The sequence below is a fragment of the Marmota marmota genome, unplaced genomic scaffold, assembly GCF_001458135.2.
Source record: "Marmota marmota marmota unplaced genomic scaffold, marMar, whole genome shotgun sequence".
Taxonomy (NCBI): domain Eukaryota; kingdom Metazoa; phylum Chordata; class Mammalia; order Rodentia; family Sciuridae; genus Marmota; species Marmota marmota.
The window spans coordinates 1,358,159-1,384,083 of NW_026000171.1; the positions used below are offsets into that span (position 1 = coordinate 1,358,159).

Here is a 25,925-nt window from a genome sequence, read left to right on the forward strand (position 1 = left end):
CAGTAGAGGGGGTAGAGAGAGAAGTGGGGAGGGGAGGGGAGGGGGGATAGTAGAGGATAGGAAAGGCAGCAGAACACAACAGACACTAGTATGGCAACATGTAAAAACGTGGATGTGTAACTAATGTGATTCTGCAATCTGTATACGGGGTAAAAATGGGAGTTCGTAATCCACTTGAATCAAATGTATGAAATATGATATGTCAAGAGCTTTGTAATGTTTTGAACAACTAATAATAAATAAAAAAATAAATATACAACAACAACAAAAAAAAGAAAATGATGAGCGAATTACACCCTTGGAATCAGCCCTGATGATTTGGGCTTCAATTGAAAAAGAACATGACATACTTCACGAAGAAATAGAGAATTTAATTTAAATTCAGGCTATAGCTGTTTGTATGGAAAATGGCAGTTTTAAGGAAGCAGAAGAAGTCTTTGAAAGAATATTTTGTGATGCAAATTCTCACACGCCTTTAGAAAGGAAATTGCTTATGATAATCCCTCAGAAAGATACATTCCATTCTTTTTTTCAACACTTCAGCTACAACCACATGATGGAGAAAATTAAGAGTTATGTGAATTATGTGCTTAATGAAAAATCATCAACTTTTCTAATGAAGGCAGCAGCAAAAGTAGTGGAAAGTGAAAAATCAAGAAAAATAACTTCTCAAGATAAAATTAATGGTAATGATATTGAAACGGAAACTGAAGTCAATTTGGATAAAGTAAAAAGGTCTCACAAGAATCTCTTCATATCCAAATTGAAACATGGAAGCTGGCAGCAAGACTTTAATGAGAAAGAGGAGAGAGTAAGAACTCTTCAAAGTGGAAAGAAAAAAAAAGAAAGAAAACAGCAGTCACTGAAAGCAAGAGAGTATATGTTTCAAACAATCAACCCATAACTCCTAAAAAACAGCGACCTAGAAAAAGACAGGCATGGCTTTGGGAAGAAGACAAGAATTTGAGATCTGGTGTGAGGAAGTATGGAGAGGGAAACTGGTCTAAAATACTATCACATTATAAATTCAACAACCGAACAAGTGTCATGTTAAAAGACAGATGGAGGACTATGAAGAAACTAAAATTGATTTGCTCAGACAGTGAAAACTGAATGTATTTGTTGAAGCTTGATAAAGGATAGTTAAATATTTTGATCACTACATTTTGTTTGAAACTTATTGGTTGTTGATGTATCTCAAAATTTTTGTTTAAAGCATTATTTTTAGTTTAGCAAAGATTTGTGCTATAGAGTAAAATTTATGCCTCGTTTTGTTCTTCAAGAATTTTTTAATTTGGATAAAGTGTAAAATATGTTAACCCCTACCAAATTCAGTACTCCACCCTCAAATCTCATTCCAATAAAAAAAAATGAAACCTGACGAGGAAAAAAGCAATTTTTTTATTTACCTATTTTGTGTCTGTAAGGTACCCTCAGCCTCCTAAGACACATCATGAAAATGAATTTTCTAACTAAGTGAACAGTAATAGTCCTTTTATACGAAACTTGATCTATGACCTTAATATTTTACTTAATTACTAAAGCATTTGTTAATAGAGTGATAAATAAAGCTGTTTTTGTTTTCTTTTTTGATACTAAGGATTGAATCCAGGGACACTTAACTGCCAAGCCACATCCCCAGCTCCCCTCCACCTTTTTTTTTTTTAAAACTTTTGAGATAAGGTCTTGATAAGTTGATCAGAGCCTTGCTAAATCTCTGAGGCTGGCTTTGAACTTGTAATCCTCCTGCCTCAGCCTTCTGAGTCGCTGAAATTACAGCATGTGCCACCACACCAAGCTAAATAAAGCTTCTTTATAACCTGATACTGAGTTCTCTGGGATGTTTTGATTTAATATGTCAATATTGGACATAAATAGTGTTCTGTAAATGCTTAAGTTGTATTAACCATGATCATCTTTACATAGTATTAATAATTAAGGTTAAACATACCTTACTAGACAATTGAATTCAATTAATTGAATTTTCATTAATTTATTTAGATATCTTAGTCAAATATTAACAGAATTATTTAGCATTTTGTGTTATGTGATTTGTTTAGCAAACAAGTATTGAAATGTTGAGGTAGTTGTGTTAAAATCATATGTAATATTTTATGATCTTGTCCATTTGTCCATTTCCTATTAAAGTTTTTTATATTACTAAAAAAAGAAGAAGTAATGAATAATAAAGAGAATTGTAGATAGAAATCAATGAATTATAGGGAAAATATACAGGAAAAATTAATTAAGCCAAATTTTTCTAAAAAGACATAAAAATTAATCCTATTTGAACATGATTAAATGAGGAAGGAAATGAAGAGAAACAATTATCAGAAAAAAATAAAACCCTGGAATAATTGTCACTTGTTAGAATGGCATATTAAAATGAGAAAGATGACATTAATATCTATTATTGCTATTTTTACTTAGTAGTATACTAGACCTCAAAATTACTTCAAATAATGGGAAACAGTATTATAAAAATTAAAAAGAATGAAACTATAATAATTTGCTGACTACATGATTGCAGAAAATTTACAAATATAGAAAATCCAAAATCTACAATTATATGATTAGAAATTATGGCTTAATTATAGCACCTCTCACAAGTTCAATATTCAAAATAAAAGCAAAAAATTACCTCAACTAATAGCAATAGACAGTTATAAAACAAAACTGAAAAACTGGAGTGCTCACAGAAACAAAAAAAGAAAATCTAATCAATGATGTAAAAGATCTCCAAAAAACTAAGGATATAAATAAATGGACACAAACAACACATAGATGAATTGAAAAACTCCATATTGTCAAAGCAAATTACTCTCGAATTGTATCTTTAGATTAAAACCAAACCTCAAACTATCATCATGCTTTTTTTGGTGGAAAATGACAACTTAATTCAAAATATACTCTATTTGGACAAGTCCAAGAATGGGGAGAAAAACAGCAAAGTTGGAGTTGTTATTTTAATTCAAATTCACTATGTCAAGATTTACTACAAAGGTAGTGTGGTCTTGGTGCAAGATAAACACTGATACAATGATACAGAATGGCATCTGGAAAGACTCAGACATGTCTGTACTCTGTATGTGACAGAGGTGGCAATGCAATGCAGAACCAGTCTTTTCAGGAAAGAGTCCTGAGTCTATGAAATTGTATTTCTAGCTTGCTAAAAATTCAACTTTAGCCAGGCATGGTGGCAAACGCCTGTAATCCCAGCAGTTTGGAGACTGAGGCAGAAGGATCATGAATTCAAAGCCAGCCTCAGCAACTTAACAAGGACCTAAGCAACTCAGTGAGACCCCATCTCTAAATTTGAAAAATATAGAAAAAAAAAGCTGGGGATGTGGCTCAGTGGTTAAGTGCCCCTGGTTTCAACTCCTGATATCAAAAAAAAAATCAATTTTAGAAGGATTATATAATTATATGATAAATAAAAATAACTGTACAAGAAATTACTCGGAATCTTGGGACAGACAATTTTCTTTTAAAGGACATAAGAAGTACTATGGTTACAAGAAAGAGTTGATGAGATGTTAAAATAACTTGGCTCACCCACAAACACCATTAACAGAGTGAAAACAAAAAGCCAAGTGTCTAACATGTACAATAAATACATATATACTTGCACCAAGAGTCATTGAGTCATGATTATTTGTAACATCACTATTTTTAATAGTTAAGAATTGGGAAAAAAGACATAAATCTCCATCATTAGTTGAATGGATCAACATGCAGCCATGTGGTCATTCAATGGAACACTACACAGCAATAACAGTGAATGAAGAAGCACTTCTATCAACACAACTATAGATGAATCACAAACATAATAATGATTCAAAGAAGTTAGACATTAAAAAAGATAGATAGATATAGATATAGATATAGATAGATAGATAGATAGATAGATATATTGCATCATTTTACAAAATGTTTAAAATATTCTATGGCATTGCAAGTCAGGAGAGTGGTTTCCTTCTGGGGGTATAGTAATTGGTGGGTGTGAAGGTAGCTTCTGTAGCTAGTTAATGTTCTTTGTTAATTGAGACTGGAGTTACATGACTGGGTACATTCTATTTTGAGTCATTAAGTCATACAATTATTGATTCTATACTTTTCTCTATGAATTGTACTTAAGTAGTAATGTTTTTAAAGATATCATCACTCTTTACACTCCCTAACTTGAACTGAAATACGTACGATCAGTAGAAGAACCACATTTCACCACAGAATGTCTCCCTTTTGAAGTCTGCTCTCCATGCTCTCTGCTCTTAGAAACATGTCACTCAACGAGCAAACTGAATACCAATCAACCCTGATCTCTCTTACCTGAGCAGACCACAGAGGCTGTGTTTCCATGGGCACAGGCAGAAACACCCAGGGCAGTCACAGGGCAATTCCACAGGAAGGACTCAGACCCTGAGCAGTGGAATTGGTCTCTCCAGATCTCATCTCCTCCTTCCACAAAGTACTCTCCTTTTGGGGTAGAGATGGCGACTCCACAGCCCAGCTGATGACAGACAACATTGGCATTGGCCATATTCCAGTGGGAGGCACAGAGTGTTCTCCAGCCTCCAGAGGTCTTCATCTCCACTTGGCCCTCACACTGAGAGCTGCCATTTTTCATGAGTTGGACTTCTGTGTATTCTGACAGGAGAAGACAGGATTTCAGCAAACCTCAGACATTTTTTTTTACCTGAACAGAATGTGCAGAGAGGTTAAAGTCCTGCTATCTCACCTGAGCAGACAATATGCACAGCTCCTCTGTGAGGGCAGTTGCCTCCAGGACAGGGTTCTCTGGGGCAGAACCAGAGCGCAGGTTCCTGTCCCTTACACTGGAACTCTTCAGCCCAGACCTGTTCACTATCCTCTCTAAGGGGCAGGTTCCCCAGGACAGATGCGGCCTTGCCACACCCCAGCTCTGCACAGATGACCTGGGCTGTGGGTGATGTGAAATTCCCATCAGATACTGGAGTCCATCCTCCTCCAGAATTCACTTCCACTCGCCCAGAGCAAGGTCCATATCCTCCAACCAGACGCACAAATCCTAAGGGAGAGAAAACAAACAAGTAAATGTCTGTCTTGGAATTTGGAAGCAACATGTAAAAGGCAATGGTATGAAATTTTTCTTTTCCCATGGACAGTATCTCAGGAACAGATTCAAAAGTTGGTTTCAGAATGGGACCTCCATGGGCAAGCATCTAAAGAGAAATCATTTGGAATGGCTGACTCCTAGGAACATAAAATTAGGGGTTGGTCAGAAAAGAGAATTCCTTTTCTAGGGACCTAAACCTGCAGGATTCAAGGAAACTGCACAATTGATGGGCTTTCAAACTTGTATGCAAAGATATGAAAAAAAATTCAGAGGTAAAAAGAAATCAGTATATAAGAGGGAAGAGACCTATCAGTAAGACAAGGTTTGAAAGCCATCCTGAGGCTTCTGGAGCTCAACTTTAGATCAACTTTCTTTCCCAGAAGCCAGTCTTCAAGTGACTGAGGACAAGGAAAACTCAAGAGACCTGGATCTATGAATGCATATCCAACTATAGACAGACTGATGACTCAAGGTAATAAATATAAATACTATAGCTAGTCCATTTTTATGGTTTTACATTCCATTCTTAGATAATTTTTCATGGCAAAAAAAAATTCCATGAACTTCTTAGGTAAAGTAAGTGGGGGGAAAAGTTGCACACAGATGAGTCTGGATATTGAGAAAGCCCGAAGTGTTTGAGGAGAAAGGGTGCTAGTGGTCCTAGCTATCTCTGTTGAAACCCTGGGATTTATCTATGAACCTGGAGAGAGTGAGTTCTCACTGGGAATATACTAGACCACTGAGTTTGATGATAGTTTAACCCTAGGAGTTTTTCTTCTGAGATACAGGAATCTTAGCAATTGCTAAGGAATGATAGTGATTGGCTTTAATCCAATCATTATGCTCTCTGTGTGCCCCTCTAGTATTTGAGTTTTCACATTAAACCTGTGCACTGCAAGAGAGAGAGACAGAGAGAGAGAGAGAGAGAGAGAGAGAGAGAGAAAGAGAGACAGAGAGAGAGATAAAGCAGAATGTAAATAAATAATTCATAATTTGTAAAATCCACTTTGCAAAAGCCTCAATACACCACAAAAAAATGAATCCTGCTTGTCTATATAATTATACTGCATTAATCAAAATAATAACAATTATAATAGAAGGGAGACCAATAGAGTAGAAGAAGCTGATTGAGGAGAGAGGAGGGAGGAGGGACGGAAAAGGAAAGGTACTGGGGAATGAGATTGATCAAATTATGTGCATGTATTAATATGGCATAAAAAATACCACTATTATGTATAATGATAATGTATCAATAAAATTTCTTTTAAAAGTCTCGTATGGATGAAAGACATAAATATTTAGTTAAAAATACTTGTCAAATACATTTTTAACACATTCCGTCACCCTCTGCTCCTTTTTTCTAATAACTACCCCCTCCATCCTTTCCCATTTCTCCTACTTTAAACAAGATAAAAACAATCTTAAAAGATACGGTCGGTCTGGGGTTGTGGCTCAGCAGTACAGTGCTTACCTCACACATGTGAGACCCTGGGTTTGATCCTCAGCACCACATAAAAATAAATTTAAAAATAAAAGTATAAAAAAAAGATACAGATGTGGGCTGGGGATATAGCTCAGTTGGTAGACTGCTTGCCTCACATGAACAAGGCCCTGAGTTCAATCCTCAACACTACAAAAAAAAAATTAGATACAGATGCTTGGGAAAGAAGATTAAAAAGTGAGAAGCAACAGTGGTAGAAGTTGTGAGCTGTGGCAACTATTGGTATAGTGCTTGTCTAGCATGCGCAAGGCCCAGGGTTCAATCTCCAGCACCTTGAAAATAAGAAGAAAAAAGTGAAGTGTGGGTGGGATGTGCGACAGGTAAAAGTATGATTGCTGGAAGTTTTGAAATTAAAGGATATATGTGCATATATATATATATATATATATACACATACACATATATATATTAAAGGATACATATATACATATGTCTATATATGTGTATATATGTATGTGTGTATATATATGCATATACGTATCCTTTCATATATATATATATATATATATATANTATATATATATATATATATATATATATATATATATATATTTGGTCACCCAAGAAACATATTTTGAAAAGAATGAAAGGTAACAATGAAAAATAGTAAAATTTTTCACACAGCACAATCTCCTGGTTTCTGAGCATACTCATGATTATCTGTGCATATGCTAGAGTGCTTTCTGGTAAAGGACTATGACTGTATAGGCATGCAAACTTTGAGGCAAGTATGACAGCAAAGTTTCTAAAAGAAATTACTATTAGCAACTAATAGTCTATTTAGAAAAATTTAAGTTAGATTCCACCCTCACCAAAGCTGACCAAACCAAAATTAATTCTAAATGAATCAAAGTTTAAAAGTGAAAATTAGTCATCAGTTTTTAAAGAAAATATGGATAAATATTTTATAACTATTAAAGCAGGGAATGGGTTTCCAAATGTTCTGACAAAATTGAAATCACAAAGTAATAGATGGATATATTTGATTATATTAAAATTAGGCATATCTATATGAGAAAAGAAATAAAATTACTGGAAAATTACCAGCTGATAACTGAAATATATAACTGTAAAAGGATAAATATGTTTGATGTATTATGAGAACTGACAATTTTTTTTAATTTTTAGTTGTAGGTAGACACAATACCTTTATTTTATTTCTTTATGTGGTGCTGAGGATCAACCCAGTGCCCCATATATGAGAGGCAAGTGCTCTACCACTGAGCCACAACCCCAGCCCAGAACTGACAATCTTAAGTATGAATTCACCATGCTTTGATTTGGATAAGTGTCCCCAGTGGCCCAGCTAGTGATACTATTGGGCAGTGGTGGAACCTTTAAGAGACAGGGCTTAATGGAAGGAAGTTAGGTTGTCCAGGGCATGCCCTAGAGGGGGTACTGGCACCCTGGCCCCTGCACTTCCTGGCTACCACAATGTAAGCAACTTCCTCTGTCACGTATTCCCACCATGTTATACTGCCTTGCCACAAACCAAAATCAATAGCCTAACCAATTGTGAACTAAAACCTCCAAAATTATGAGCCAGAGAAAACATTTCTGGAAATTTTCAAAACATTTGGTGAGAGCAGAGAAGGGGCAGCTGCCCAAGCTGCACAAAATCCCACTCCCCCACACCAGTCCCAGCCTGCTCCCCAGCTGTAGAAAATGGTGAATGAAAACACATACTATGATGTTTTGGGGGGTCAAACCCAATGGCACCTAGGAAGAATTGAAAAAGGCTTATAGGAAACTGGCCTTGAAGTACCATACTGATAAGAATCCAAATGAAGGAGAAAATTTTTAAAGGATTTTTCAAGCTTATGAAGTTCTCTCTGATGCCAAGAAAAGGGAATTATATGACAAAGGAGGAGAACAGGCAATTAAGGAGAGTGGAGCAGATGGTGGTTTTTGGCTCCCCCATGGACATCTTTGATATGGCTTTTGGAGGAGGAGGAGGAAGGATGCAGAGAAAAAGGAGAGGTAATTTTGTTGTGTATCAGGTCTCAGTAACATTAGAAGATTTAATAATGGTGCAACAAAAGAACTGGCTATGCAAAAGAATGTGATTTGTGACAAGTGTGAAGGCCAAGGTGACAAGAAAGGAGCAATAGAGTGCTGTCCCAACTACTGAGGTACTGGAATGCAAATAAGAATTCATCACTTAGGACCTGGAATGGTTCAGCAAATCCACTCTGTGTGCATGGAGCCCCAGGGCCATGGGGAACAGATCAGTCCTAAAGATAGAGGTCAAAGCCGCAACAGAAGATAGTTGGAGAGAAGATTCTAGAAGGTTCATATTGACAAAAGTATGAAAGATGGATAGAAGATAACATTCCATAGTGAAGGAGACCAAGAGCCAAGACTGGAAGCAGGAGATATTATCATTGTGTAAGATCTGAAGGACCATTCTGGTTTGGGGGATTTTTTAATAGATTTTTTTTTAATTTTTAGTTGTAGTTGGGCACTATACCTTTATTTTATTTATTTAATTTATATGGCACTGAGAATTGAACCCAGTGCCTCACACATGGTAAGCAAACACTTTACCACTGAGCTACAATCCCAGCCCCGATCCTGCTATTTTTAATGGACAAGGAGAAGACCTTTTCATGTGTATGGACTACAGCTGGTTGAAGCACCAGGTGGCTTCCAGAAGCCAATATCCACTCTTCATAATTGAACCATAGTCATCACCTCTCATCCAGATCAGATGGTTAAGTATGGAGATATAAAGTGTGTGCTAAATAAAGTTATGCCAATTTATCATAGACCATATGAAAAGCGTTGCTTAATCATCAAGTTTAAGGTAAACTTTTCTGAAAATGGCTTTCTCTTTCCTGACAAACTCTGCTAGAAAAACTCCTACTTGAGAGGAAGGAAGTACAAGAGACTGATGAAATGGATCCTGTAGAACTGGTAGACTTTGATCCCAATCAGGAAAGCTAGTGCCATTATAATGGAGAAGCATACGAGTATGATGAACAACATGGCAGAGGTGGTGTTCAGTGTAAGACCTCTTAATAGGGCCAGTAAATAACACCCACTGCAGGCATTTTATATGCAGTAGTGAATGAGTGAAGAACTACAATCAAAATATGCTTACACTTCTTATTGTTTTGTTTTAATATTCAATTACAGTAGTGTTTTAAAAATTAAATGAAAAATAAATGCAAGTATAAAAGCTCTGAGTTTGCCTTATATGTATAATAACTTTGTTGTGCAAGAAGTTGTTTAATATTTATAAAAACTATTTTTTTAAAGTTACCCTAAATACATCTGTTAGGCCATACCTTGTAATTGATTTCAACTGTGCACATGGACAAACTTAGACAAACATCTTTCAAGAGATGAGTATTATTCAATTAATTTAAAAATTTTGCATAGATTATACCCCCCTCCCTTTTTTTTCTTTTCAATACTAGGGATGAACCCAGAGGTGCTCTACAACTGAGATACACTGCAAGCCCCTTTAATTTTTTTTTTATTTTGAGATAGGTTCTTACTAAGTTGTTGAGGCTGACCTTGAACTTGAGATACTCCTGCCTCAGCCTCCTGGTTGCAGGATTACAGGCATGTGCCACTGCACCTGACCATAAATTGTATTTCCAATGATGTGTATTAGTCAGGTTTCCATTCCTGCAATGATCTTTTAAAATCATCATCTTTAAAGAAGAAACAGTTTTTTAAGAGATAACACAACAGAAGAGAATGCAAGTTTACAAGTGCAAACTCCTAAGAAGCAGTATATTATGATAAACCCCTTCTTTAGAAAGGTATCATTTCTTTCACTAATACCACAAGCTAAATTATACATTCAAGTTCAAGGCCAGCCTCACAACTTAGAAAGACCCTGTCTCAAAAAAATTTTAAAAGGGCTAGTAGTGTACCTCAATTGTAGAGCACCCCTAGGTTCATCCCAAATACTACCAAAAAAAAGTGGGGGAGATATAATCTATGCAAAAATTCTTTTAATTATTTGAATAATATACATCTTTTAAAACATTTTTTCCTCTCCAAATATAAAATTCTATATGCCAAAATAAAAGAACATTATTTTCCTATCATATGCCAGATAACCAATAATTTTTCCCCGGGATACATATCTAGAAAGAAACCAAGCAGTTTGTCTTCCAGAATTTGTACTGCTAACTTCTATGCTTGAGAAACATGAAGTTTGTTTCAATCTTCAGTAAAGGAGTTGCCAAATAATTGTTACTTCTCTAGATTTGAATATAATACAATCATTTTTATTAGAGCATTATACTTACACATCATATTTAAGTTTCTTTAGACAGTTATATATACAAGAAATTGGTTTTCAAGCAACCATTTTTAATCTAATTTAAAATCTATTTTATGCCAAATAGAAATTCTGAGATAAGTTATGGGGGATTAAGGGAGTTTGGGAAGAATTTTTGCTGTTTTGGTTTTTGACTTATCAAAATCACTCTACCTCATCTTCTAACAATCTCCTTACTAACTGTGCTTCTTTTTTTTTTTTTTTTTTTTTGGTAGATGTAGTTGGACATATGGACAACATGTCTTTATTTTTATGTGGTGCTGAGGATCAAACCCAGTGCCTCACACATGCTAGGCAAGCACTCTGCCACTGAGCTACAGCCCCAGCCCCTTTTGTTTTTGATGGGATCCAATCATAGAAACTTAATCCTATCCAGCAAAGAGCAAGAAAGAGAAATGATGGCCACTGATTGTCTAAAGTCTCTAAAACCAGTTCTGCTCATAATTGTTCCTGTCATATGAACTTATAACTCCCTCTACTGTACTAGTTTCTGTCTCCTTGGTATCAATACCACCTCTCTACAGAATTATGTGTCTCAGTATCCCAGAATTATTTTCCAGGTTAGATTTTGCCACTAAAAGGAATTTGGGTGAGATCTGGAAGACAAAGATAAAGTCAATGCCAATATTCTCAGAAAGTTGCAGAGGTCAGTTGTGGAGGTAGTGAGACGCAGTAGCTTCCACTGACATGACAATTACTACTGACACAATAGCGTCCACAGACATGACACCATCTGCATTTCTCCCCAAAGTTCCCAAGACAGTGTCTCATGCTTCTCTGTAATTTCTCATCCCCTCCCTTGTTCACAGCTTCAGGGGACAATTTCTCTCACATTCCAGAGGAAAACTTCTGCAGCTCATGGTAGCTAAGAAGCAGAAAGGGAGAGAGGCCAGGGACAAGGTATGATAGTCAAGGTCACAACCCCAGTGACTTACTTCCTCCACAATGCACCACCTACAGTTTCCTCCCAGTTGTCCATTCAAATTATTAATCCACCAGTAGATTAATCCTCTGATGAGGTTCAAACTCTTACGAGCTAATCACTTCCCAAAAGCCATACCTCTGGAACTGTCACATTGTGGGTCAAATTTTCAACACATGAAATATTGGGGACATTCCAGATCCAAACAAAATATTCTACCCTTGGCCCCAAAAAACTCATGTTCATCTCACAAAGCAAAATTCAGTCCATTTCCAAGTTTTAATAGTTCTAGCATTCCTCAAAAATCCAAATCCAAAATCTCCTCTATGACTCAAGACAAGCTCTTATCTATGATCTCCCAGTAAAAAAATCAAACAGAACATTAATCAGACAGAACATTAATCTCCAGAATACATAAATAACTCAAAAACCTTAACATAAAAAATAAATAAATAAATAACTCAATCAATAAATGGGCAAAGGAACTGAACAGGTACTTCACAGAAAAAGAAATATGATCAGTTAATAAATACATTTAAAAAATGTTCAACATCACTAGCAATTAGAGAAATGCAAGTTAAAACTACACAAAGATTTCATCTAACTCCAGTCAGAATGGCAATTATCAAGAATACAAGTAACAATGAATGTTGGTGAGGGTGTTGGTGAAAAGGTTCACTCATACATTATTGCTGGTGAGACTGCAAATTGGTGCAATTATGTAAAGCACTATGGAGATTCCGCAGAAAACTTGGAATGGAACCACCACTTGACCCAACTATCCCACTCTTTGGCATATACCCAAAGGACTTAAAATCAGCATACTATAGTGACTCAGCCACATCAATGTTTACAGCAGCACAATTCACAATAGCTAAGCTATGGAACCAAACTAGTAGCCCTTCAACAGATGGATGAATGGATTAAAAAAATGTGTTACATATACACTTGGAATATTACTCAGCCATAAAGAAGAATGAAATTATGGCATCTTCCAGTAAATGGATGGAACTGAAGACCACCATGCTAAGTGGAATAAGCCAACCCCCCCCCAAAAAAAAGGCCAAATGTTCTCTCTGATATGCAGACACTGACATAAAGAACATAGATGGCAGGGAAGGAGGAGTGGAGGCTCACTGTATTAGACAGGGGAAATTGAAGGGAAAGTGGGGATGGGAATGAGAAAGGCAGTAGAATGAATCAGACATAACTTTCCTATGTTCATATATGAATACACTACCAGTGTGACTCCACATCATGTAGAATCATAAAAATGTGAAGTTATACCCCATGTATATACAGTCTACTGTCATATATAATTAAAAAGAAAGCCTGAGGTTATCTAGAAATCAGCGAGAGCATACAAAAAAAAATCAAAGGGTAATACCTTTAATTTACAATGGCACAGAGTAAACATTCCCATTCCAAAGAAAGAAATGGGGTCAAGGAAGGGATGCGACCAAAGCAAGATAAAAGTCAGCAAGGCAAACAATAAATCCTGTAGCTCCACATCTGGCATCTGGAGCAGCTGGTGGCAAGATGTGATCCCGAGGGGCTTAACCAACTCTGCCGCCTTTGGCCCTGTTGGTTGCAGTCCACAGGCCTCTCCCTTGGGCTGGCTCTGCTTGCTCTCTACAGCTTTCTTGAGCAGACATTCCTCATTCCTGGCATTACTAACACCCTAGGATCTCCATTACAGCTTCACTTTCATAGTTTCATGCATCACCCTCTTTGGGGGCTGCCTGCAGGGATTCTGACCCTGGGACAAACTGTCTGGCCTCACAGTGTTTTCTTTGAAATCTTGGTGGAAGCTTCCATGATCCCATAACTCTTGCATTCTTCATGCCTGAAAAACCAACACCATATGAATGATAATCCACTGCCAACCCAAGCAGTGTCCAGGTCCCCCTGGGCATGGCTGCAGTGGTCTCTGAGTGCCTGAGTGGCTGAGCATGGATGAAATATTCCTACAGAAACATATTCCAATGCAGGCCTGTGCAAGCAGGGTGACCCAGTGTTCTCTTGTCAAAGTAAAGTCTTCAAATGAACTTTCATTTCTAGGCCCTTAAGCATTCCATGGGTATGCCCTCGCTGATTTCTAGATAACCTTGGGCTTCTTTCTTATTGTCTTGGTGCAAAATAATCCTTTCATTTCAATGGCTCTAATCTCCTCAGCAACCACAACTTCCTTGGCCCAAATTTTACACCCACTTTTCTGACCAAACAGCAAATTTTCCAAATCTTTCCAATCTGCTTTTTGCTCCCAGTTCTCCTTTTAAATATGACTAAAATTTTCCAGAAATATCCATGCCACTGTCCAAATGCTTTGCTGCCCTGAAATTTTCCCCACCAGATTAATTAATCCATCACCTTTAAATTCAGTTTCACATAGTCTCTGAACATGGATAAAATGTAGACAAGTTCTTTGCCAGAATGCAACACAAATAGCCTAGTCCTATTCCCACTAGAATTTTCATTTCCATCTCAAACCTTATAAGCACAATCTTTATTATCTGCATTCCTATTAGCATTCTGGTCTTCTGAGCTCACGCCAGAATCATTCAATAAGCTCCACCCACAAACAACATTCTAAGGCTCTCTAGCCTGCAGATCCAAAAGTTTCCAAATTCCTCCCACAAACCAATTCCAAAGGCTTTGGAAACACATGTTCATGTACAGTCACAGCAATAACCCTATTTCTTGGTACCAATTTTATGTCTTAGTCAGCTTCTCATCACAGTGACCAAAATACCTGTGTAAACAACTTAAAGGAGGAAAAAATAATTTTGGTTCATTTCTACAGTAATTTGAATCCATATCAACTGGCTTCATTGTTATGGGCACAGATGAAGCAGAACGTCATGGAAGAAGGGCATTGCAGAGGAAAGCTTTACAGCTCATGGCAGCCAAGAAGCAAAAAGGAAAAAAACAAGGAAGGGATGGATCAAGGGCAAGATATAGTCCCCAAGGGCACAACCCTTGTGACCTACTTCCTCCAGCCATGCCCAAACTGTCCAACCAGAGAGACGTACTTAATGTGGATTCATTTAAGAATTGGCAAAAGTCTCCAGGTAAAGGAATGCACAATGGGATTTACCCCTGAAACTGCCACACAGCTCCTATCTATCATTTGTTACTACCATAACATTTTAGAGACCTTTTCAGCAGCTGCTCCAGTTATACCTGCATTAACATCTCATAGTTGCTAAGAGATTCTAAAACCCTGCCAGGTGTCCCTGACTCAGTCAGGCTAGGTGGGGATCCATAGCAACCCCCTAGCAGCCACCAATCAGCATGAGACAGGGAAATACCTGGGATGCCAGATGACCCTCCCAGTAGTTTATGGTGGTTGATAATGTGCTGGGAAACCATGTAATTCAGCATGAACACCCCCCTCTTGGCTTAAACCAATCAGTTCAAATGAATACCCCTTTTGTACTGACCAATCACCCTTACCCAACTTGTTCCCGCCAGTGAACGTGCTAATCATGTTTTAGAGTTGTCATTTGATTTTCCCGTGGTGTGTGATGATTTGCTAAGAGATGCTATGATGTATGTGGAGAAGGACCCTGCCTTCTCCAAAGAATGTATAAAACTGCTGCAAACCCTGGGCTCGGGGCCTCTCAGCGTCACCAGTTGCTGTGTGTGCGCGCGGAGAACCGAGCTAGCTCGAAATAAACACCTCTTTGCTGCTTACATCAATGTTGGTCTCTGGTGGTCTGCTGAGAGCCACAGCCAAGTCAGAATGGCCCCTGGCATTTTGCCAATAGTATTGGTTGAGAGGCAAGCCATTAAGATGATGCTGGATTGATTCAGTTGTATATTAGACTTTTACTGTCTGCCTTGGCCTGCTACTTTGGAGTTCTTGTGGGGATTCCCAGAGAGTTCCCATTGGTTGGGGAAGTGCGGGAGGAGGGATTTCCGGAAGAGGGATTTCCGGTTGTTGGTTCCTGGAGGAGCCGCATAGCGGTCGGGAGAGTTCCCAGGGAGCGTGTGTGGAGTGTGCTGGTGGAGTTCAGAAATAAAGTTTGTTCCTGCTTCAGTGGCTCCTGATTTGTGCCCAGCCAGACTGCAGCATTTGGCAGCCCATGTGGGGTACGCCTGAAGCTCGGAGGTAAGTGAAATTGCTCGCCCCTGAGGGAAGGCGAGAGAATGGGTGACCATTTCAAAAAACAATGTGTGCTTGTTTTGATTTGTTTTGTTTTTGTTTCAAGCTGCATATCTCTAGAACTTTCTCAGGCAAACTGGGAAAAATGGTTGACTCAAGGTTTGAAGTTGTTCGCCCCTGAGGAAGAGGTAGAAATAGACCACAAATGCACATGTCAAGAAAATAGGAAAATTGATACAACGATTTTTTGTTCCGTATTTGTTTCATTCTGTTTCGGTTTTGTTTTGTGTTATCTTGTTGGATTGCATTATCTTTATAGTAGATTAGAAATTACTAAAAGACAAACTGAAAGAGTGTTAAGTAAATTGTTTGAGGTCCAGACTATGGTAGAAAACATGTTAGATCAAGCAAAAGAGAAGGTCTCTCGAGCTAGTCAGATAGAGGAAGAAAATTTAAAGGAAGAAAGCTTAGAGGAGAAACAGCTATCAGGGGGGAAGCTACAACAGGAGGCTGCTATTAACTCTGTTCTATCACCAGAGGGCGTAATTCAACCAACAGCTCCACCTATGGAGACAGCTGAGTGGCCCTCAACCCCCGTAGTTGATAGATGGGATCCTGAGACAGGACCTCAAAGATTAGCATGCCCTGTACTTGAGCAGGCAGGAGGGCAGCGAATTAACTGTGCTTTAGATTTCAAAACAGTGAAGCAGTTAAAGGAGGCTGTAACAACCTATGGTCCTCAAGCACCCTTCACTGTAAGCATGGTTGAATCCATTACCAACTTAGACATGATGCCAGCAGACTGGGCTAGCATGTGTAAAGCTGTGCTAAATGGAGGGCAATATTTGTTATGGAAGGTTGCCAATGAGGAATTTTGCAGGGAGACAGCTAGGCGAAATGCAGCAGCCGGTTACCCTCAAAGAAATCTAGATATGTTGTTAGGAAAAGGACCTTATGAGGGTCAACGGCAACAAATTGAATATGATCCTGCTATATATGCACAAATTGCTGCAGACGCAGTTAGGGCATGGAAGACTTTACAAGGACATGGAGATTTACAAGGTCAGCTATCTAAGGTAATACAGAGAGCTAATGAACCTTACGCTGACTTTGTAGATAGGCTAATTCAAACGGCTGCCAAAATTTTTGGGGATACAGAACAAGCAATGCCATTAATAAAACAACTGGCTTATGACCAAGCAAATCGTTGCTGCAGAGAGGTCATCAGACCATGGAGACATGAAGATTTAAACACATATATTAAATTATGTAGAGATATTAATGAACAAGGGCAAGTCTTGGCAGCTGCAGTACAACAGGCTTTAGATGCCAGGCCAAAAACATGCTATGATTGTGAACAAACAGGACATTTTAAAAGGAATTGCCCCATAGGAGGAGGGTTTAACAAAAGTAGGTATCAAAGGAATAGAATACCGGGTATTTGCCCACGATGCCGTAGAGGGAGACATTGGGCTAATGAATGCCGTTCTCAAACCACCATTGAGGGTACTCCCTTATCAAAAAACGGACAAAGACCAGGTATTTATCCACGATATCGTGGAGAAAGGCATCAGGCTCCATTGCCAAAAAACGGACAGGGGGGCCCAATGCTCCGGGGCCCACAACCACAAATATACGGGGCAGTGGAGGAACCCAGCAACACCATCAGGGTAGTGCCCAGGACACATTGTCCATTAAATCCCTCATCAGACAAACCCGAGGGAGCGCAGGGTTGGACATCTGCGCCTCTGCCAGAGCAGTATTAACTCCAGAGATGGGAGTTCAAATCATTCCCACAGGAGTAAAAGGACCTCTTCCCCAAGGAACAGTAGGCTTATTATTGGGACGTAGTTCATCTACATTAAAAGGACTTATGATAAGTCCTGGGGTAATTGATCCCGATTATGTAGGTGAAATAAAAATTATAGCTAGTTCTCCAAGAGGTATATCAGTAATTTCACCTGGAGATAGAATAGCACAGTTGTTAATAATACCCAGCCTACATAATAAATTTCCTAGTCATAGTGTAGAAAGAGGTTCCAGGGGATTAGGCTCCACAGGTGTAGATTGGGCTATGTTGTCTTTAAATTTAGATTCTCGCCCAATGCTAAAACTAAATATTCAAGGTCATGAGTTTAATGGGCTACTGGACACAGGAGCTGACCTTAGCATCATATCTCGTCAAGAATGGCCAAAACATTGGCCATTACAACAAGCCACTCAAACGCTTCGAGGCCTAGGAGTGGCGACTAATCCCCATAGAAGTTCTATGATATTAGATTGGAAGGATCCTGAAGGATGTGAAGGAACTATACAGCCATATGTATTGGATCATCTTCCTATAAATTTATGGGGACGAGATGTCCTAGATCAATTAGGTTTGACGTTAACAAATAACATCAATCCTAATGCGCCCACTACTAGGGCTAGACAAGGCTTTAGGAAAGAAAAAAGATTAGGAAAACAAGGGCAAGGTATAGCAGCACCAATACAAATAGATCAAGGAACAGACAGACATGGGTTGGATTTTCAGAAAGGGCCACTGAGACAATCAAAATTACTTGGAAATCAGAAAGACCAGTGTGGGTTCCTCAGTGGCCCCTGACTAAAGAAAAGATACAAGTAGCCCATGATCTGGTCAAACAACAATTAGCGGAAGGACATATACAACCTTCCATATCTCCCCATAATACTCCCATTTTTGTCATCAAAAAGAAATCTGGTAAATGGAGATTATTGCAAGATTTAAGAGCCATTAATAATGAGATGGTTATTATGGGACCTGCTCAATCAGGGATTCCTCAATTGTCTGCTTTGCCAAAAACCTGGCATGTTTTAGCTATAGATATTAAAGATTGTTTTTTTTCAATTCCAATTCATCCCGAGGATAGTCCACGTTTTGCATTTACTATCCCTGCATTAAATCATGAAGGTCCTGATCAGAGATATGAATGGAAAGTACTCCCTCAAGGGATGGCTAACAGTCCAACTATGTGTCAAATATATGTTAACAAAGCAATCCAGCCACTTAGAAATCAAAATCCTGAACTACAAATATTTCACTATATGGATGATGTATTATTGGCACATAAAGATAAAAACATATTGCTGGAATGTTATGCCACACTTACAAACTTATTAAAAAATTATAATCTAGAGATAGCAATAGATAAAGTACAATTAAATTTTCCAATTAATTATTTAGGAGTTCTATTATCCTCAACCATGGTCCGTCCACCAAAAATTCAAATACGAGTAGATCAACTCAAATCACTTAACGACTTTCAAAAGTTATTGGGAGACATAAATTGGATAAGGCCTTATCTAGGTATACCAACAGGAGAGTTGGGACCTTTATTTGATATTCTAAAAGGTCCATCAGATCCAAATTCACCCCGCATGTTAACTCCTAAAGCAAGAAAGGCATTAAAAATTATTGAAACATATATGGAAAATATACATTTGGATAGAATTGATATAAGTTTGCCTTTATTATTTATTGTACTACCAACAAAAAATATTCCTACAGGAGTATTTTGGCAAGAAGGTCCATTATTGTGGATACATTTATCTTATTCTCCTAACACTATTCTTACTAGGTATCCTGAGGCTGTAGGACAATTAATACTCAAAGGAATAAAAGCAGCAAAGGGAGTGTTTGGAATTTCTCCCAATAAAATTATTACTCCATATACTATGGATCAAATTGATGAGTTAGCTAATGAGTTAAATACTTGGGCAATAATCATGTGTAAATCTAATGTTTCATTTGATAATCATTTACCATCTAATCCTTTGTTGTCTTTTTGGTCTAAGCATCCTGTAGTTTTTCCTAAAATGACAAGAAAAACACCTATCATGAATGCTCCAAATATATTCACTGATGGGTCAAATAATGGTACAGCAGCAGTAGTTACCCCTGATCAAACTTTTACATTTTTAGTACCCAAACAATCAGCTCAAAAGGTAGAGCTTAATGCAGTTTTACAAGCTTTTGTGATGTTTAAAGATTCTGTATTTAATTTATTTTCTGATAGTCAGTATGTAGTTAATGCTATAGTATCTCTTGAAGATGCTGGTAGGATTTCCCCTTCTTCTACTGTTTTCTCTTTGTTTTCCACTATACAAAGTCTAATCTGGGACAGAAAAGATCCATTCTTTATAGGACATATTAGGGCACATACAGGATTGCCTGGAGCCCTTAGTTTGGGCAATGATTTAGCAGATAAAACTACACATGACATACATATTTTCTCTACACTAGAAGAAGCTATAAATTTTCATAAAAAGTTCCATGTCAATGCTAATACTTTACAAAAGCGTTTTAAAATAACTAAGGAACAAGCTAGACAAATAATAAAACAATGTCAAAATTGTGTGACCTTTTTACCACAAGTTAATCTTGGAGTCAATCCTAGAGGATTGATACCTAACCATATTTGGCAGATGGACGTCACACACTTGCCAGAATTTGGAAAATTAAAATATTTGCATGTTACAGTTGATACTTCTTCTGGATTTTTGATGGGCTCCCTTCATGCCGGAGAAAAAACTAAAGATGTTATAGCTCATTGCTTACAAAATTTTGCCACTGTGGGTGTTCCAAAACAGTTAAAAACAGATAATGCCCCTGGTTATACTTCTACCTCTTTTAAACAATTTTGCTCAACATTTGGCATTACTCATATAACAGGAATCCCATACAATCCACAGGGACAAGGCATAGTTGAAAGAGCTCATCAAACTATTAAAATGTACTTATTAAAGCAAAAAGAAGGAATTGGGAAGGGGTATATATTCCCCAAAGATAAACTTAAAATAACCCTTTTTACTCTAAACTTTTTAAATTTGGATTCATCAGGACTTAGTGCTGCGGAAAGGCATATGTGTCCAAAAAATGTACATAAGCCCAAGGTACTTTGGAAGGATATTCTAACAGGACAATGGAAAGGTCCTGACCCAGTAATTGTCTGGAGTCGGGGGTCTGTTTGTGTGTTTCCACAGGGAGAACAGCAGCCGATTTGGATTCCAGAGAGATTAACCAAGGTCCTGACCCAGTGATTGTCTGGAGTCGGGAGTCTGTTTATGTGTTTCCACAGGGAGAACAGCAGCCGATTTGGATTCCAGAAAGATTAACCAAAGCGATTTCTACAGACCAAAAAGAAGATGATTTGACTCAAATCCATAACAGCTGATATCCTGAGCTCCAGCTTGGCTATTCTTACATCTGCAACAGTGATTCTCCCACACCTGGAGGCTAATGAATAATGAACACCATTAAGGCCTATTTCAAATGTAAAAAACCTTGAGGCTTGCTTGTGGGAATACCTTCAGACCCATATGCAAGTTACTAAAAAAAAGGATGGGATATCCAAAAAAGAGTCAAACCCAGGTGGTAACTAGGATGTCTTTTTTCAATATCTATTTTATTATTGCCCTTTCCCACATCATAAAGTTCGATTTTATTTTTTGAGCTCATACAGACCTAGATTAATGTTTTTCTGATCAGTTTTATTTTTTGACTGTGGAGTTTTTAAACATTTCAATGGAGAGTTCATCTGTGTAAAGCTACAAGGCCTTTACTATTGTCTTATTGTTGTATGTTATGTGTGCACACTTGTGTTTTGTGTTGTATGTCTGTATGTGTGTATGTCCATATATCATATATGAGGAGCGCTCATGAAAAAATGGATCCGAATTTTTTTTTTATTCACGTGATTTAAATGGTTTAATTTAAATTGGGTAAACAGCTGTTGAGTATTGTTTTAATATGTGAACAAATAAGGAGGTTAACAGATCTGTTTGTTTACTTTCACCTTTCCTTTTCATTATATTTAATAAGTCTGTTCAGGATAATGTAAATTGTTCAGAAAATTGTTTTCTTAGTGCCTGTTGGAATGTTACATAATTTTTTTTTTTAGCCATCATTGCCAGAATTCCTATCTTCATCCTAGTGCCGGTGAAGACAAAGATAAAACCAAACTACAGCTTCTTCGATAGCTATCACAGTAAACTGTATAAACTGATGAATCAATGAATAATAACTCAACAAGTAATGCTCAATCAAGGAGTCAATTTACTTTGGGAGGAAATAGACACATTGATAGATTCCTCTGCTTTGAACTGCTTGCAGAACTTGCCTGGACTATGAATCAATTGTATGCATTGTGAACTATCTGTTGGTGCAGTGAATTGTGGTTGTGCTGGCGTATCTTTGCTGATGGTGTCACTGGTGGTACAATTTTTCCATAGGAGCCATCAATTGGCTTGGTGTCGTGGCATTTCTGTATCCTCCTCCCTTCTGCAAGTGATGGTCTAAAATTTGGGGGCCAACAGAGGTGAGGCAAAGAACCTCACCCCCACACACACACTGGTGCATAAGCCTATCCACAAGTATAGCTGCATGCTGGACTGGTAGTCACTGATGGGTAAGATCCAATTGCAGTGGTACCAACCTAAGACAGGAGGCTGACGTCTTGAGGTCAGCTCATCCAATGATGGGTAAGACCATATGTGTATTGGACAACCTAACAGGCACGGTCCCTAAGCCACATTGCTTGTTGTTTAATTCAACAGAAGGGGGGAGATGCTGAGAGCCACAGCCAAGTCAGAATGGCCCCTGGCATTTTGCCAATAGTATTGGTTGAGAGGCAAGCCATTAAGATGATGCTGGATTGATTCAGTTGTATATTAGACTTTTACTGTCTGCCTTGGCCTGCTACTTTGGAGTTCTTGTGGGGATTCCCAGAGAGTTCCCATTGGTTGGGGAAGTGCAGGAGGAGGGATTTCCGGAAGAGGGATTTCCAGTTGTTGGTTCCTGGAGGAGCTGCGTGGTGTTCGGGAGAGTTTCCAGGGAGTGTGTGTGGAGTGTGCTGGTGGAGTTCAGAAATAAAGTTTGTTCCTGCTTCAGTGGCTCGTGATTTGTGCCCAGCCAGACTGCAGCAGTGGTCTTTTGGGGGTCCCGAATTCAAGCATAACACTTACAGGAACTCAAATGGGCCAATGTAGCAAGAAACCAAAGGATCAGGAAGGAAAAAAAAACACTGTCCCTTTTAAATTGACTTCACTATAACTCCCTAAAATGTTAAATCTGAGAACCCACTACCAACAATACCCACAAAGCTAAAATGGCTGCATCCTGTAAGATAACCTAGAAAAGACAGAGATACTCCTTTACCTGAAGCCCTGGGTTCCAGAAGCCCATCCTACTTATCTGGGCTCAGATGTGTGGAGTTAAAGAAAACTAATATCTTTGGATTAGTTCGTGGCTCTAGACTCTTGCCTATGATTCTGGAAATTGAAGACAGACAAGTTTTATAGCAGGACTGGGATATGAGGGATGTCCTATAGTCTTCTGATTATGTTTAGGAATTACCCCAAATGCATTTTAATAAACCCTGTGTGTGGGCTGGAGTTGTGGCTCAGCAGTAGAGCGTTTGCCTAGCACATGCAAGGCCCTGGGTTCAATCCTCAGTGCCACATAAAAATAAATAAACAAAATAAAGTATTGTGTACAATTAAAAAAATAAACAAATATTAAAAAAATAAAATAAATCCTTTGTGGATTCTTAGGGCTTGGACATGACTTTATGTCCAATCTTCTAAATATTCCTGAACAAGTTCTATTTCAGAACCATGAATACTTCTACCAAAACATGACTTGACCATAAATCAGGGATCCTCATGCTTACAAAGTACCCTAGGGAAAACTGAGGCCCAGAGCTTCATTCAATAACTAAGGAAAAAAGACCCACAGAGATCTCCATGTCCTAAGGTAGATAGTTGTAGAGCAGCTTCACAACACAGATCATCTAGCTTCCAAGTTAGACTCTGTGATCCCCACCTCCCTGCCTCTTAAGATGCATCACAGAGATTTGAAGGAGGGAGTGACCCTAAGTTCTGAAATCTTTACTATCTAGGGCTAAGTAAGTCCTTATGTTCCTTTGAGTCCATAATGCTCTAGGAATCACTCTGAGACAGAAGGCTCAAGTATACTCAAAAGGCAACAGTGTTATATTCCATAGTCTTCCCAAGAATGACACAGGCGTTCCCACTCAGGATCCCCACCAGACCTTAAAGGCCTTACCTGAGCAGATGACTCCAATTTCCATACCACGGAATAAGATATATTGATCAGAGGTTTTCAATTGAAAGTGTGCACCATCATTGATAGTTAGCTCTGTCCCTTGACAGCGAAGAGTTAGAAGCCAAATGGGCCCAACACTTGGCTCAAAATGGGCCCTTCTAAGAACCTCAACAGCAGCTCCACATCCCAACTGTCTGCACACCACAGTTGCCTCCTTCAAGTGCCACTGGAGATTCAATACACTGCCCCATTTTTTTTGGTGCTTTACCTCTACTCTCCCCTCACAGTGGTGGCCTCCACTCTTCAACCTCAGCTCCATACCTGAAAGACAGACACAGACACAGTGCATAAGGTTAGGAGACCATATGTGGTATGCTGATAATATTCTAAAATTAACTCTGGGGAAAAAAGAATTCCTGACTGCTGGGAGCCATTAGCCAAGTAGGTATGACAATTTCCTTGCCAGCGTACCCCATGTTGCAGTGACATTGAATGTAGGTGACCTTGTTCAAGGACCAAGGCGGATTAGGGCGTTCCCGGTTTAGGTTCCAGGTTTAAGGTTTAAGATTATTCCTGCTGGGAATAGGGCGTATCCTGCTGCCTGAGTTCCCCTTGAGTTCTCACGGGATTCAGACAGTATATTTTGGAGATAGAAGCCCAGTTGAGGTGGATTTGGGCAGAGAACGTGGATTTCCCCAGAACGTGTTTGTAGACGGCTGGTGTGAGTTCGGGAATAAAGAGTTGCTGTTTGAATCTACAAGCTGTGTGGTGGCTCGTGATTGTGTGCCCAGCCAGACTGCGGCATTTGTGCCCAGCCAGACTGCGGCACCTGACATATATCATTTATTGATTTTTTGGGGGGGGTGTAAATATCCCCACTGTGGCTGTGTGTGTATGTGTGTGTGTGTGTGTAAATGAGAGAGATACTCAGAATTGAATCCAATAGCATTCTACCACTGAACTACTTCCCCAATCCTTTTTTTTTTTTTTTCCATTTTGAGACCAGGTCTCACTAAGTTGCCAAGGCTGACTTCAAACTTGTGATCCTTCTGCCACCCGAGTAGCTAAAATTACAGGCATGAGCCATAATGCCCATAATGTGGCCATTAAGTATTTATGGCATCACTAAACATGGAGTTGGAAAGACCTCACAATTATATCTCATTAGCTGGTAGGACCCAGCTCTGGACACACCACTGGGAACAGACCTTCTGAAAACTCTGGATATAAATGTGTCTAAAGCTGGGAAGGGTCCAGCCTCCCCATCTTAGTTACAGATCACACAGTCATCAGGCCAGTGGAAGAATCTTCTCTCTCTTCTTCAGTCCCTTAGGAAGCATTCTTATTTATCTTAGAAACAAATAGACTGTAGTTAGCAGCCACCTCTAAAATGCCCCAATTATTTCAGCCTTCTGGTATTTATGCCCTTGTGTAATCCCCACCTTGAGTGAGGGTTGAAATAATAACTTGACTCTAACAAATAGAATTTGGAAAAAATGATGAGACTTCACATAAGAGATTAGGCTTCAAAAAGACTCTGGTGATTGAGAGGGATGGAGGAGGGACAGGAAAAAGGAGAAAATATGGAATAGATTTAACAAAATCACACTATGTGCATGTATAAATATACCTCAGTGAATTCCAACTTTATGTATGTGGATAGACTACCAATCACAAATAAACCAATTAACAAGTAAAAGGAAGGTCAGTAGAGTAGAGGAATGCCGCAGTCTGGCTGGGCACAATCAGGAGCCACTTGTCAAAAGAAACTAACTTTATTTTTAGAACCACACACGCCAAACAAAACAGCCTCTCAGGAAAAATCCTCAGAGCCTCAACTGCCACCACCGGCTTTCCACAAGCCTCTCTCTCCCACACAAGCTTCTCTCCACCTCCCACAATCCTCCTGCTCT

The 25,925-nt window shown here is 38.6% G+C and overlaps 1 protein-coding gene and 1 pseudogene across 1 annotated transcript in view; one reads left to right on the forward strand and one right to left on the reverse strand.

Annotated features, from left to right (window-relative positions):
- LOC107154880 (antigen WC1.1-like) overlaps window positions 1-25,925 on the reverse strand; it is a 75,853-nt gene that overhangs the window by 28,627 nt on the left and 21,301 nt on the right. The window contains exons 2-4 of the mRNA XM_048787570.1: window positions 24,013-24,333; window positions 4,739-5,047; window positions 4,330-4,647 (exon numbers count right to left, since the gene is read on the reverse strand). Of these exons, the coding sequence (XP_048643527.1) occupies window positions 4,330-4,647; window positions 4,739-5,047; window positions 24,013-24,333 (948 nt within the window). The remainder of the gene's footprint in view (window positions 1-4,329; window positions 4,648-4,738; window positions 5,048-24,012; window positions 24,334-25,925) is intronic.
- Window positions 8,262-9,617, forward strand: LOC107154919 (annotated as a pseudogene).